This window comes from Oryza brachyantha, chromosome 4 (genome assembly GCF_000231095.2).
Source record: "Oryza brachyantha chromosome 4, ObraRS2, whole genome shotgun sequence".
NCBI classification, from domain to species: domain Eukaryota; kingdom Viridiplantae; phylum Streptophyta; class Magnoliopsida; order Poales; family Poaceae; genus Oryza; species Oryza brachyantha.
This window is the reverse complement of record NC_023166.2, coordinates 16,592,882-16,607,677: the sequence shown is the minus strand read 5'-3', so window position 1 is coordinate 16,607,677 and position 14,796 is coordinate 16,592,882. Positions and strand designations below refer to the sequence as shown.

General features: G+C 43.7%; 1 protein-coding gene across 1 annotated transcript; it reads right to left on the bottom strand.

Annotated features, from left to right (window-relative positions):
* Nucleotides 1–8,615: 8,615 nt before the first annotated feature.
* LOC102705154 (protein DETOXIFICATION 49-like) lies at nt 8,616–10,769 on the bottom strand. Its single transcript, XM_006652601.2, has one exon. It carries the CDS (start codon nt 10,519–10,521, stop codon nt 8,818–8,820), a length of 1,704 nt encoding a protein of 567 aa, XP_006652664.2. The 5' UTR covers nt 10,522–10,769; the 3' UTR covers nt 8,616–8,817.
* Nucleotides 10,770–14,796: the final 4,027 nt, after the last annotated feature.

The window sequence follows — 14,796 nt, the reverse complement described above, 5'->3', positions numbered from 1 at the left end:
GTGGTCATTAACCGTTAGGATTTTGAAAGTGGGATAAAGAAACTATTACGGTGTATATTAATTTAGAGATAAAATCTTTTCATATAATTGGGTAGATTGAGATTTAAAGAAGTAAATTCTAGCTATCCTGTGGAGGATGCTCTAACACTTTGGACCACCAACCTCTTTTTTTACTTTAGACCTTCCGCATTTTCTTTACTTTGAATCTGATAAATGTATTGTTGTTATGGTCTGTACCAACCCTAAGACATAGTGAGAGAAGTTATTTATGGTAGTTTAAACCAAAATAATAACATAACTAAGGATGAAAGTAAAATATAAATAGTACTATACATATGGTTATTTTTTTTATTTTTAATAAAATTTTTAATAAGATAGATGATCAAACGCTAAATATAGAAAACCAGAAATTGTCTTTTTTTAAACGGAGTAGTAAGTAATAAGAGGTGGTCTAAATAATTTTTTTCCAATATGTTTGTTTCGTATAAGCATTTTTCTATTTTTAAAAAAATACGATACCAAATTTTATATATAAAATATTCTTACTGTTAACCTCTCAAGTGAATGGGTATGCCGTGAGATTATTTAAAGTGATCGGCTGTCCTCGGAAAACAGCGCCTTTACCGAACAACTTTGGATATGTTTCAATATTCTGCAAGTGCGGCTGTGCTACTTTTGGTAGATAATATCTCCTTACTTTTGTCCACATCTACAAACAGTCTTCGATGGATGATAGCACATTACCGTATATTTTTCATTTTAGATTATAAGATGATTTTGATTTTTTTTAATTTATCTGCTAACCAATATATTTTCTAATTTTTTATTTAATATCATTGATGTTTAGATTAACGTTTAACCATTTGTCTTTAATTTTTTTATAGATATGTGAATTATAAGTAATGCTTATAAAGTATTTAATAATAAGTTAAATCATAAACAATAATTAATAACCATTATTTGTTTGGAACAAGATAAATAGTTAAATATAGACTTAAAAGTTAATAATGTCATATATATATATATATATATATATATATATATATATATATATATAATGATCAGATTTATTAGCACCAATAAAAATTTAAGACAATTCGCAACATTTTATAAGATGAAGCGAGAGGTAATACTAAACAATATCACTGTGTGGTACCAAGATCGCTGACACAGGTCCATGTATATCTGCTATAGCACTAGCCACCTTCAACTGAATTGTCAATGGATGAGACCAATCCGGATGGAAATTGGTGCGGGTTCCAATCATCTAAAATCCGCACTAATAAACTGTTGAGGAGCATAACTGCATAACCAATAGTCAACCCATCTATCATCTACTTGAGTATGGCTTTTTGTTGGTCTACTTCCTTTCATCGAGATTCTGATTCCGCGATTGAAGTAATGGAGGCCTTAGTTGAGTTCTGTCCTACTACTAGGATTAAGGTGATCATGTTGTTTTACTAGCTTATCCAAACTACTGTACTTAAAAAACAGTACCGGACATAATTCCTCGCAAAGAAAAGCTTATCCATCGTAATACATTACAAATTTAGGCGGCTAATTGGCGTATTATAGAGTGGCTAGATACATTGTTATATTTATAAAATATCTTATGTCTGCAGGTCTAACTTCTGTTGTACCTTTTTGTCGTAGGGATTGATATTCTGCAGCCCAGCAAACGTGCGCTCTGAAGATGGATGAGGAATCAGGGGACAGAAAAACGCTATCTCCTCTTTCGCGCTGTACCCATCGCAAGTTGACGAGGCGTGGCTAATGAGGTAAACAAAAACATGGATTCAAACCTTAAATTATGGCATAAATCTGGCTATACAGCGCCAGCAATTCTATTGATATATTGTACAAAGTCAGCGACGTACGTACAATTGGTAAATCAAATAGGAACGAAAAACCAAACGCTCCATCATGTGGAGTGCTAATCAGAAAGATATTAGTGATGATAGGCAGGCGAGACAGAAGTACAAACGCGAATTTGTCAGAGAGAAACGGATGGCAACATGACAAGTCTGACGCTAGGATCAGGTTCAAGTCCGGAGTTAGATATATGCCAGATTTTCGAGTGCTGACTGGTTCATACGAGTGAAATCATGTGGTTCGGCGTTTTTGGAAGGAGGAGATGGGTTCCAGCGGTTCAAACCCCAGCTCGGAATCGAAGAAGCCACGGGCGAGGCGGCGCTGAATGTTTCCTCGGAAGGGACCAATTTACCGGTCCAGCTTTGCCGCGGGAATACGACGGCGGCGCCCGCGGCTCGGCCGCTGATGACCGCGCGCGCACTTGCCTGCCCCGCCGCCCGCGCGGACGTGTCCCCGCCACCGCGTCTATTATCTCCTGGGTCGCGCGCCCCGCACCAACCACGACTCTCCCTCGCGCGCGCGCGTCATGCGGTCGCCCTCACGGCTTCCCTTTCCACCGGTGAGACGCGCCATTCGATCCGATCCGACCCGATCGATCGATCGATCCATCAATCGACGCCACTACTGGACCCGCGGCACGCCTAGCGCGTCACCGTGTGCCCGCGGAATGGATGCGATAGGATTGGGCTGGATTCCCCGCTTGCTCCCCCGCCACTAGACACGCTCCCTCCCAGGCGCTAAAAACCACAAGGGACGTCACTCTCAGGTCTCAGCCTCGCAGGTGCAGGCGACGTGCTTGATTTCCCTTCCCGGTGGGAAGCGGCTTTTGCCCTGTTCAAAGGGGAAACCAACGCGGCGATGACGGCCGCGGCAAGGTAGGCACGTAACTGGAAGGGTTCGCTCGTTCGATCGCCAGCCTGCCGGCCGCCGGCCGGCCCGGCCGGGATTGCCGTGGCCGAATTGACCACAATAAATAACAGTTCGTGTTTTAGGCATCAGTGTATCCGCCGGCCGGTCGCAGCCTTTCGCTTGTTCCACCCCGCCACGCACATGGCATGCGTGCCTCAACTTCCGTCGCAGCGTCGTATTCGGAGGATACGTCACGGAAGCTGAAGCCGGTCGCCGGAAGCGAGTGATCCAACTGGTTCCACCCGGAAGCTGTTTCTTCAAGTGTTCTCCGGTTGAAAAAAAATTGTGCGAGACGAGCAGCTGAAATTAGTTACGACTGCCCTGCTCCTATCTGGTCTCTGCCGCCTAAGCATGCATCGTCGCGTGCACTGGATCTACGGAAGATGGTCACTTGCGACCAGCGTCGCTTTAACAAGTCGGTGGATGGGGCTCCATGATCTTGACAGAAATTTGCCAGGCCGGTCGTGGAGCCGGACTTTCCACAGCCGGTTCATGTATTATATGACGGAATTAAAGCCACGCAATTCAAGTGCGAGAGAAATAATTGAAATCGCGGCAAGGACGTAACCCGGCGGCAGGAGATTAGCCGAGGCATGTGTTTTTCTATTTGTATTTCCATTTAGATGATCCGGAAGAGACGTCGACCAGTCGACCTGCATGTCTCCACTCCACCTGTGAATGGATGGGAATGGGATATGCATGGACGCAGCAACTCGTCGGAGGTGGCCGTGAACTAGAAGCGAAACTAATTTCCCAAGAGATATACATGAGGTGTGAAAAGCGCCGCGTTTCGTCCATGTCTGCAAGTGGCTTACAAGAAACCATGAAGATATTATTGTCGTTAAAACAAGGTTCATAAGTTAATATGTTTTGATTGGCTCAACACTGAAACAATGTGTATGGAAAAGAATTGACAAGAAGGCAGCGAAGAGCAACATACACATATAGGAGTAATTGAGACTCGATCTTAACGATTGAACAACTAGCTTCCGCAAATATGTCATACTCTCTCGTTTTTTTATATGACATCATTGACTTTTAGAGTTATATTTGACCATTTATCTTATTCAAAAAAATTTATTCAATACAACTTAAAGTTTCTATAATAATAAATCAAATTATATTGAAATAATTAATAATTAAATGATTTTTAAATAAGATGAATAGTCAAACGTAAACCTAAAAGTCAATGGTGTCATATAAAAAGACATAGAGAAAGTAATTTTTTTAAGTAAATTTCATAACTACGTAGAGTTTGACCAAACTGTCCCATCCAAAATTAGGGAGTTCTACTATAGAATTGCACATTTAACACAAAATTTATTATAAATATAAGGTAAGTATCACAAAACTACATTTTTTACATTTAAGTCTTCACAGAACTACACATTTTAGAGTTTAAACCCCTATCATTTTTTGTTTACTATATATGTACTTTTTGAATTAATTGATCCTCAACCTATAGTTTTATGATAATTTTGTTACTAAAGCTATGGTTTTTATGATATGTCATTTTAAATATGTATTTTTGAGATTCTTTAATGCTAAATTTATAGTTTTCTGGTACACTAGCTTAAATATATAGTTTAGTGATAATTTGATTTAATTATTTATAGTTTTAAGAAATTTACTCCAGATTTTTTTTAGAAACATGTCATCTTGATTTCACACAAACATATTTTTTTATATGTACTCCTAGAGGTGAAAGTGTATAGGTGGTCCGCTCCAAATATGTCCAAAGCGAGGATTCGATAAGAGTGTTGTATTCGGTGGATATGGATTCGTATATGGTACCAATAATGTCCGACGGATGTAAGTTATTCAATATTTCAAGTAAATTATCCAAGAGACAGTTACTATATTTTTCCTATCAGAGCATCTCCAATAATATCTAATTTCTGCTCCTAAAACTTATTTTCGAAAATTAGTCTAAAAAATAATCTCCAATAGTACTCAATACATACTTGCAATTTTACATTGCTCCTTATACTGACCTAAAAATAAGTTAGATTTTGGAGGTCATTTGGTGTTACCAATTGCTTCGACTAGTAAAAGAAATCGTCTCCGCACACACTTTTTCTTTCTTGCTCCCTTTCTCCGTCCCTTCCATCGTTTGGCCACCACTGCCCATACCTAACCTCCTTTCCCTCCGTGTCGTTCCGACTGAAACTGATCGACTTGGTGCTGCTGTTGCGTCTGAACCCGGCATGGCTGTAGATGTGCGTGCTAGCTGAGAGCATGTGGATCGCGGCAAGATGGTGCATCTGCCGTGGGGGAGGCGATGGGTACTGTGAACGTAAGGAGGAGAAAAAAATCTTGAACCAAATGTCAGTCCCACCTCTGCCTACATATCAAACTAACTTATTTTGAGGATCTAAATATAAAAGCGATGTTGGAGATTTATGGAGGTAATTATCTAGGGACAAATATAACAATTTTGAAAATTAATTTTTGGTAATATTTTGAAGATGCTCTAGACATCGGTGAGCATATCCAACCATACTAGCACATGCATTAGTTAACACACACATACACACACACACATATATATATATATATATATATATATATATATATATATATATATATATATATATCCCTCACACCTAGGTAGGCTGGTGGGACCCCTACCTAACGATACAGGTGGGGCGGGTCGTGGGTGCCCAGAGCCTGTCTGTAGCGTCCGCGAGTTATATTGTGACAACCCGCTGACCCACGTCTAGCCCACTAGGCAGGGGCCCTACCTATCATCCCCACCCTCTCTCTGCCTCTTCCCTACCTTCTCCTCCCCATGCCACTTCGTGATGTATGGTACTATAATATTTACCTTTTGATTTCTCTTGTATAATGATGTTTATAGCAACAAAATCATACTCATATATAGGAAATTAGACCACATTCACTAGCTAGTCTCAAAGATATTAGTCTCGTATCTCAAAACACTGTAGATGTGTTCAAAATCCATTGGACACGATAGGTACGTCGTACGACCACTTAAAAACAGGTAAAACAAATACAAATTACTATACCTAGAGCAATCTCAATAGGTAGAGTACGTCTTGAGATAGCGCCTAGAGATGTGAGAGAGTATTAAATGTCTACTTAGACTAACCTCCCAGAATGTACATTATATTCAAGGGTTAATTGTTTGACTGTTTTATGAAAAAAAAGCTAAATGGTATATTTATTATGAAAAATAATTTACGAATAAAAATTTTATGTACGTATTTTTAGCTATATAAAAGCCAATGATGAAAGATAAACTTTGGTGAAAATCCAAAAATCAACTCTAAATTTAAGATTAAAAAAATAAATTTTGACTTATAAGCATAAGGATAATCGAAAAGATGAGGATAGGTTGTTTCAATGGAGGAAGAAAATACAACGAATATTTGTGTATAGACCATGTTATTTGTTTGGTCTAATAGTCGGATTTTATACCCGAGGTTAGCTCTTGCATTTTACCTAGGTTCACCATCTCTCCTTATTATAAGAGATGCATAGACCTCTCTCTCTCACACACACTATGGACTCCACTAGAACTAGTGGTTTTTTCTATTTTAAGAGAAATTTTATGGTTGTTAAGAAAGCACCAATATATACCAAATTTTATACCAATGCTTTTGGTTTCTTGAGACACATATCATATAGCGGTATTAGAATTTGTAGTAGGCATTAGATTTTGTACTACACATGCGGTAACTCTTGGTACTTAGAAAATGGGCAATGTTAGGCTTCAAAGAGCAATCACTAGAATGAGATCTCAGCCCAATGGGACGCGTGCATCATTCATGTATTCCGATCACTGAAGGGCCGTGGTCGCGTAAGAAGGTAAACGCAAATTCTATATCAACGGAGACACCTCTCGAGCTCGCCCAAGAACCAGGGGGCAGAACTTGTTTAAATCGGAATGATCCAATCCAAGCGACCGGGAAACCAATCATTGACTCAATACACAGAGCTTGTGTAGCATCCCATTGGCCGATGAGCTAGCCAGGCTGCCACATCTCATCAGATTCTTCGATCAACGGAGATAAACAACGGTTTGACGCCAAATGAGTGTGATTCCCTCCACGGCAGCGGCAGGTGTGATTGGGCGGGAGCACGACCTACACCCAACCATATTATCCGTTGGCTACTGGTTGCACACAACAGGTGCCCATCGAGTCGCTACTCATCAGTCGGTCTCCGATCTACGCAGCTCATTGTGCTGCTCCAAACTCCAACACCTTGTGAAAATGGCTGTATTTTATTCGATTTTTCGGTATAGATTATAGTACTCCGTACTAGCATTGCTTATGTAAGCAGGCCTGACCGTTTGAACGATGGCTTTTGGGGCCTCCGAACAGTGAGTCGGTGACAACTTCTGGGAGCTCCAAGTAGTGGCTGAGTGCGAGCGTAGCGGGTCGTTTTTTTTTTTAATGTGCAGTGCCACTGTGCCAGTGCCGGTGCCAAACGCCATCCGTTGCACGCACGCGCGAGCGGGCTGACCTGATCCGAAAGCACGGGGATCCAGCCATCCAGGTCCTGTGCTTTTCCGGCACAATCAACTGAGCGAGTGGGCGCGTACGGGGGCGTGAAACCACATTGACCCGGCGCATCGCTACTCGCCCAAGCCTTAGCGCGGGGCGCGTCTGATCGCGGTGGCGGCTGAAGCAGCGGAATCTCCCCTGGGTACCAATTCAGCTGCTCGTCTTGGTCTTTACACACGCGACCAGTTTAGTGTTACAAAAGAACTGGATAAAGCTAAAACAGAGCACAGCCAAAGTTTGTAGAGCAGACTTTCACACCCTCGTCATTTTACTTCAGTTTAGAGTTTTTTTTTACCACCGAAAAAATATTTCGAGTTACCACTTTCAGTTCCACTAGAATTTACTTTTTAAAGATGTTAAAAAAGCCCTCTGCTTATGCTTATAAAATATTGAATTGTAATCTTTAATTGTGAGTTGATTTTGGAGAATTTTTTTACCGTAGTTTATTTTCCAATCTTATCTTTTGAATCACTAAGAATACACATATAAAAGTTTTATTCACAATTTTTTTATTTATAAATATGCTGTACCCCTTTGACGGCGTGTCTTTGGCCACGGTCGTTTGAATGAGGATGTGTGTTAGTTATTCGGCGCGAAAAACGTAGTAATAGATTAGTACATAATTAATTAATTATTAATAAAATATAAAATAGATTAATATATTTTTTAAAACAAATTTCCTATAGATTTTTTTAAAAAAAATACACATTCACCAATTTAGAAAGTGTGCCCGTGAAAAATAAGGGAATCTAGGGTTACTGGCCGAACGCAGCCTCTGAGACATGCGTATGCAGATTTGTAATTTATATGGTGGATCATTCAACGCTAATCCTACATAATTTTCTCAAGTATATATAGATATATGTGACATACATGAGGGCCCTAGCCCCAAAACCAAAGAAAATCAGAGCCATCAATGGACTACAATTCTAAACTGTTGGCATTAGTAGTATCATGTTTTACAAGTCAGCCTGGCTTTGTTACAACACGTGCGATAGTTGGATTCCATAGCACTGATGTATCCGAAAAGGTTCCGGCTACCAGAAGTAAAAGCCGCGAGTGTCAACGTGACGGCCAGAAGGCCCGACGCTAAATATGGCGGGTCCCGATGGTTTGTCCAAGCCACGCGCCACGCGACTTGAGAGCTGAGACCCGGTGCTACCCCTGGTTGCCTGGTTGGCTCCGTGCCGGTGACCGAGTCGTCACGCGGCCGGCCTCCCTGGACCAGACACCGACCCGGAGCAAGAGAAAGCAAAGCCGTGAACGGTTTGCTCCTCAATTGTGAACAGAGAAAAATTCCTTGACATCGCTCATATTTCTCCAACTCTATGTTACTAATAACAATTAGCATAATCTTTACATTGCTAATTGACTGAGAACAAAATTGTCACTCTGTCAGCATCTGATTCTCTCCCACGCCGAAATTTGGAAAGCGGGAGGAAATAAAAATGGTAAAAGAAAGGGAGGTTAGATTACAATACACATGCGGCTCGCGCTGTAGCTGTCAACACCGATCGGAGTGATCGCTTGATTGCTTCATGTCCGTGTCGACGAGTAAGCGCGACGTCTTGTCCGCGGCAACTCTGTCGTCACTCTCCATGTTGGCGGCGCCTGCTCCGGTGAGCTGCTTGGACCGCTTGGCCTCGGCGGCCCAGTCCGTCCGGCCGATGACCAGCAGCATGCGCACCATGCAGGTGGCCTGCGCGGCGAGCAGACCGAACCAGAGGCCCTTGAAGTCGAAGTGGAACCAGAACGCCATGACGAGCGCCACGGGCGTCCCGACGAGGTAGAAGGAGCGCAGGTTGATGCTGGCGGCGTCCTTGGGCCTGGCACTTCCGCGCAGCACGCCGCACCCCGTCGTCTGCGGGCAGTTGCCGAGCTCACACATGCCCAGGATGGGCAGCACGGCCGCGGTGAGCGCGACGATGGCCGGGTCGGCCGTGAACATGCTCGCCCACACGTTGCGCACGAGGAACGCGAACGCGGAGGCGAAGGTGCCGAACGCGAAGCCGAGCATGAGACCCACCGTGGCGGCGCGGCTCGCCTCCTCGGGCTGCCCCGCGCCTAGCTCGTTGCTGACGCGGGTGGACACGCCGAAGCTGAGCGACGAGGGGAAGATGTATATGAGCGATGTGGTCTGGATCAGTATGCCCATGGACGCCACCGTGGCCTGCGGGTTCAGCAGCAGGCCGCACAGCAGGATCATGATCTCGTACCACCACCACTCGAGGCAGACGCTCACGCAGCTCGGCAGAGCGAGGCTGATGAGCTCTCCCCAACCACGGAAGCTCTCGGCGGACAGAACGAAACCGCCGGTGCGCTTGTGGACACCTTTCAAGAAGATGTATGCGAGGAGTAAGAGTACGAGGTTCAAGTTGGCCAGCACGGACGCCAATGCGACCCCCTTTATGCCGAGGCCGAGGAAGACAACGAGCACGTAGTTGATAGGAAGGTGGATGACAATGGCCAGGCCGGCGCACACGGTGAGGGGCAGGTTGATGGACTGCGTCCTGAGGTATATCCTCACCGGGTGGAGGAATGCCTGGAGCACGAGGTCAGGGAGAGACGCAAAAATGTAGGTCTCGGCGACCGCCGCGATGGCGGCGTCCTGGCCACAGAACAGGAGGAGAGGCCGCATCTGCAACCACAGGCCACCTATGGGGACGGCGGCCACGATGAGGAGGAGCACCGTCCGCTGCATGGTGATGCCCAGGAGCGCGTAATTGCCAGCGCCGAAGGCCTGCCCGCATATCGGCTCCATGCCCATGGCTAGGCCAGAGAGGACGGAGTAGCCGGTGATATTCGCAAAGCCGATGGCGAGGGACCCTCCGGCGAGGGCCAGCCCGCCGAGGTGGCCAAGGAAGAGCATCGAGATCATCGAGCGGAGATAGAGCAGCAAACCGGTCAGTATCATCGGGAATGCGAGGCCAAGAATGGACCGCGCCTCGTCCCGCGCGGCGCAGGAGGACATCGACGGCGCCATCGGGAACGCGACGCCCCAATAAACGGACCAGGCTTCCTTCACCGCCTTGGCAAACCGACCCGGCGGCTTGCTCGTCAGCACCGGCGCCGGCTGCTCCTCCGCCACATCACCGGCCACCAGGACAACGACCTCCTCCGCCCCCTTGCAAAGCAAGGGGGCGAAGAAGGCGCAGCCCGCCGCCTGGTCATCCCAGCATGCGACCGTGGCGCTCGCGCAGGTCGTCATACCTGAAACAGAGGAATGCTCTGCCTTGCTCCCCGCCCGTGCGTGCCCGCGCGCGTACGTGCGGTTTCGCTCCAAGCTTTTACGGAGCTGGGTGTTTGGTAACTCACCACACGCAGACAGGTTACCGAGAGAGAGAGAGAGAGAGAGAGAGAGAGAGAGGGATGCGTTTCTGCTTTCTCTCCTGTCTCCCCTTTGGAGGCTGGAGGCCGCCGTGTGAGGTGGTTGGTGGAGCTGTGTGCACTCTGAGGCCGCGCGAGGCTATGGGAAGCCTGAGCTGCCTTTATATAGAGAAGAGAGTCTCGTAGCCGTCGTAAGCACAGCACTTCGCTTTTGACACTTCTTGAACTGCTTTTATTTGTGACATTTTGGCCTTCCATTTCTTTCACTAATTCTTCTGCCGGCGCGTTCAGCAACAGCGCTCATTTAGATGTACTATTAAACGTACACTTATCTCGCTCTTTATTTTATTTTGTTCTTTTCGCAGGACATATTTTTAGTTTATCCAATACAAACATGTTGGTTGTAAGCTTGTCGCGGTGCTAGCTCATTCAATACCTTTTTTAGCTTCAGTTACGTAGCTCCAGTAAGTAGCATTGATTATCGTATTTAGTAGCAACACCGGTCAGAGTTGGTATTAAATCTTAGGTTTGGTTTAAAGGAATTTTATCCTAAAGAAATATGAAAAATAAAAAGAATAATAATGTATGCGTTACATCAGTTCATATAAATTTTATCAAGAACTTTGAGTGGATGGAAATGTTTCTATACTTTTTTTTTATAATTTGTAGGAAAGAAGAATTTTCTTTGATTTTCCTATGTTTCAGTTTTATGAATTAATGATTTTTATAGAATTAATTCTTAAAATCTAAATCTCTTACTTCTCTTCCAAACCAAACAGGCCATTAGTAGCTGAAAGTATCACTACCAATTTTACAAGAACTTAGCAAGATTCTGGAGTTGTATGCATTTCTGTTATATCCATGACAAAAACCCCAAATCAAAATATTCCGTGATGGAAAAAAAAAACTCGAACCACAGGGGCGTACAGATGTGGTTCTCTCGTTTATTATCCAGCTGTTCATGATAATGCCGGCCTGCCCCCTTTTTTTTTCTCTTGCAGTGGCCGGCGATGAGATTTTGTCAGTGCCTCGTTCTATTTGGGGTTGACCCTCATTCTTTATGGTTAAATTTTAGAACTTGTCAGAGAAGTGTCTTTTATACAAACTTTACGGTCTCCTCTTTTGGCTTATGCTTATAAGCCAGAATTTAAATTTCTAACTTTAAATTTAGAGTTGATTTTAAGGGTTTTGCACTGGAGTTTATTTTTCAGTCTTGGTTTTAAATCGCTATGAATACATATATAAATTTTTTATTCATAAATTATTTTTTGTTTACAGATACGTCGTTTAATTTTTTCCATAAAAAACTCAAACAATCACTTCAATCGACTTCTGGGCCCTGTGGTCAACTGATACTTTAAGTTTCTTTTATGCGTTGACATTGCCTGCTGCATTCTTAACGAATAATAACAATTATAGTCTAATGCAACCTTTTTGTATGACAAATTTGCGTGACAAGTTAGTGTGCAAAGTCAACAGATTTCATTAGCACCATTCTATATCCCATTGTTTGCAGTTTTAAACATGAGCAAAACTATCCAACATAATTTTGATAACTTAACATTGTCATGGTCTTTCTTTCTTGCGTACTCTCACCCTTAATTTGTTCTCATGTTAATTATATATATATAAAAGTTCTCATGTCATATGTCTCTGAACATAGAAACAACCTTTTGATCTAGCGAAAAACAAAGGATGAGTTTCCTGACTAGACTGGTTTTATATAAGACTCTGCTTAAACATTTGTATTCAAAACTAAGATCTACTATGAAATAAACAAACATGGTAAACTTAAATATGTACTGCAAAACGATCTGTGCAACTCAAAACAATCCATATACAGAGGATTGAGTTCTGGTCGGCAAAGGTCATTAGTCATATTCGTTTTGCCCACTTTAAAAAGCTATTTTAGCCACGCCTAGCTAGTAATTAAATTAAAATACTTCTTGGGATCGTTACAAAATAAGCAAGGTAAACTCTTTGAGCTTAGTTTAGTCTGAATCTGCCCCCCTAGCTAAATTCAGGACAATTAAAAATTGCCATCAAGTGGGTGGAAATGTCCAGAGAAGCATGTACTACGCTTTAAAACCAGGTGTTTGTAAAACTGGGGACTCCCTCGCTGGTCACCAGATGCAGCTGCGTGGTTTCACTTGCAGACTTTACTCGATGAGGCAATGATCTAATCATTTCTGCTTGGATGCTCTCCATATCAGGTAGCTAGCCTCACCCAACCTATTAGCTGCTTTTGGGGTCAGATGCACTATCAATAGCAATGGATCTGGCAATATGGATCATGGATGGCTTTATTGCCCGGCCACCCGGGATATAGGTGCAAGAGACACGCCATGTTCGGAATGAGGAAATCTAGGCCTCCTATGCTTTTCTTTGCAAGTTGGGTTTAGTAGCCGAAAATGCATGCAGTATGTGCGCACGCATCGGCTAGCTAAGCTCTAGGCGTACATGGAAAATGCGCCTTGGCGAACCAAGTGGCCATATATACTCCTATTATATAACCGATGGAGAAGCGCCGAGTGTGTCTTTTCTCTATTTTGGACCGGGGGGGTCCATGCATGAGTAGCAGTAACAGTATCTTTGTCTCCAACCGGTGACCAACGGGCATGGAGAGGATGATGGCCTGGCCAACGGACGAGATTGGTCGAGGGCAGCCATGCCATGCACCGTTTTTGGAGTGGTGCTAGCTAGGGATGTGGAGGGATCCAAGCTTTGGCGTTGGTGCCTCGGTGATGCGGTGGTGGTTGCGTTTTTTGTTGCATGCGTGCGCGTCGAGATGGTCCATGCCCTATGCTGCCGCGCGGCCTTGTTGTGTTTGTAGCCAGCCAGCCAGCCAGCCGGCCGGCGGAAGCTGTTATTGGCCCACCGGTTCGGCGTAAATAAAAACAAGGTTTGCTAGACGCAATAACCTCCGCCTCCCGCCCGTTTTGTCGCGAGACGCTGTACTTTTTTCTTGTTGCCTTGCTCCTGGCCGAGGCCAATCTCCATGGAGAGCAACGCAGTTGAGGCCACGGGTGCGCTTTTCCGGAGCAAAACGACGCCTGCCTGCTCTCACCTTACTTTACTAGAGACTAGACTACCAGTAGTAGTAGTTAACTGCTTATTAATCAGCTCGGCGCCTCTGTTCCTAATCACGTAGCTGCGCGAAACCCGTGGTCGCTCGCGTCGAGCGCGATGCGGAGGGTGTAGGCGCGCCGTGTTATTTTTTCGCGCATATGTTTTTGTCGACGCCAACGCGGCAGAGTAAAAGCTGTCTTTAGCCTGGTGCGACGGCGACGCAGAGGGGCGTCCTGTACTGTACCGCGCGCAAAAATAACGCCTCTTTTTGGCGCGTCTACCGCCTGCGAGCCAGCCAGCCACCACCTCGTTGTCGCCATGTAACAAGCCGCGAAGATGTGTGTGTCGCTGGGCTGTGGCTGGGCTGGGGGGCTTTCGGGTTTTGCCTTTTCCGAGTTCGTCCTGGGCGTACGTGCCCAGATCTTTGTATTCAGTGCTGCGCCGTCCCCGTCCACATGGGGGTACTTCACTGGGAAAATCTGATCGAGGAGCTGGCTAGCGGGTTCCACCCGTGCTAACGGGTAAAAAAAAAACTCCTACGATCTCGCTCCCAGTGTGTAAAACCGAATAACGGGTTACCTCGTTATTAATTAATTATTATCTTTAGTTTAATATTTTTTATAGCAACACAGTGTCTTAAAAATACATGTGTCTATGATTTTTTATTATAATAATATAAAAATAAATATTTATTTGTTTTATTGAAGTATTTTAAGACTTGTCTAGAAATATTTTTATATTGTCTTCAAACTATATATTTAAAAACTTATTAACAGTCAATTTTTTAAAAGATTGATCATATATTATCTAAAATGATAGAAAATTTTAAACTAAAGAGTTAGCTAAAAAATCTTTGAAATGCATTAATATGATTTTTAAAGCATATTTCCTTTTTTTTCTTTTGGCAAAAATGCAATGTTTAGGGCTCCTTTAAATCACATAAATGAAAAAAATGAAGGAATGAAAAAAATATAGGATTCTGACAGGAATGTAAGTGTAAAACAGATGATTTCAAAACACAGGAAAAACGTAAGAATGACCATTTGATTGGACCACAAAAAAAACACAGGAATTTGAGGAGAGATAA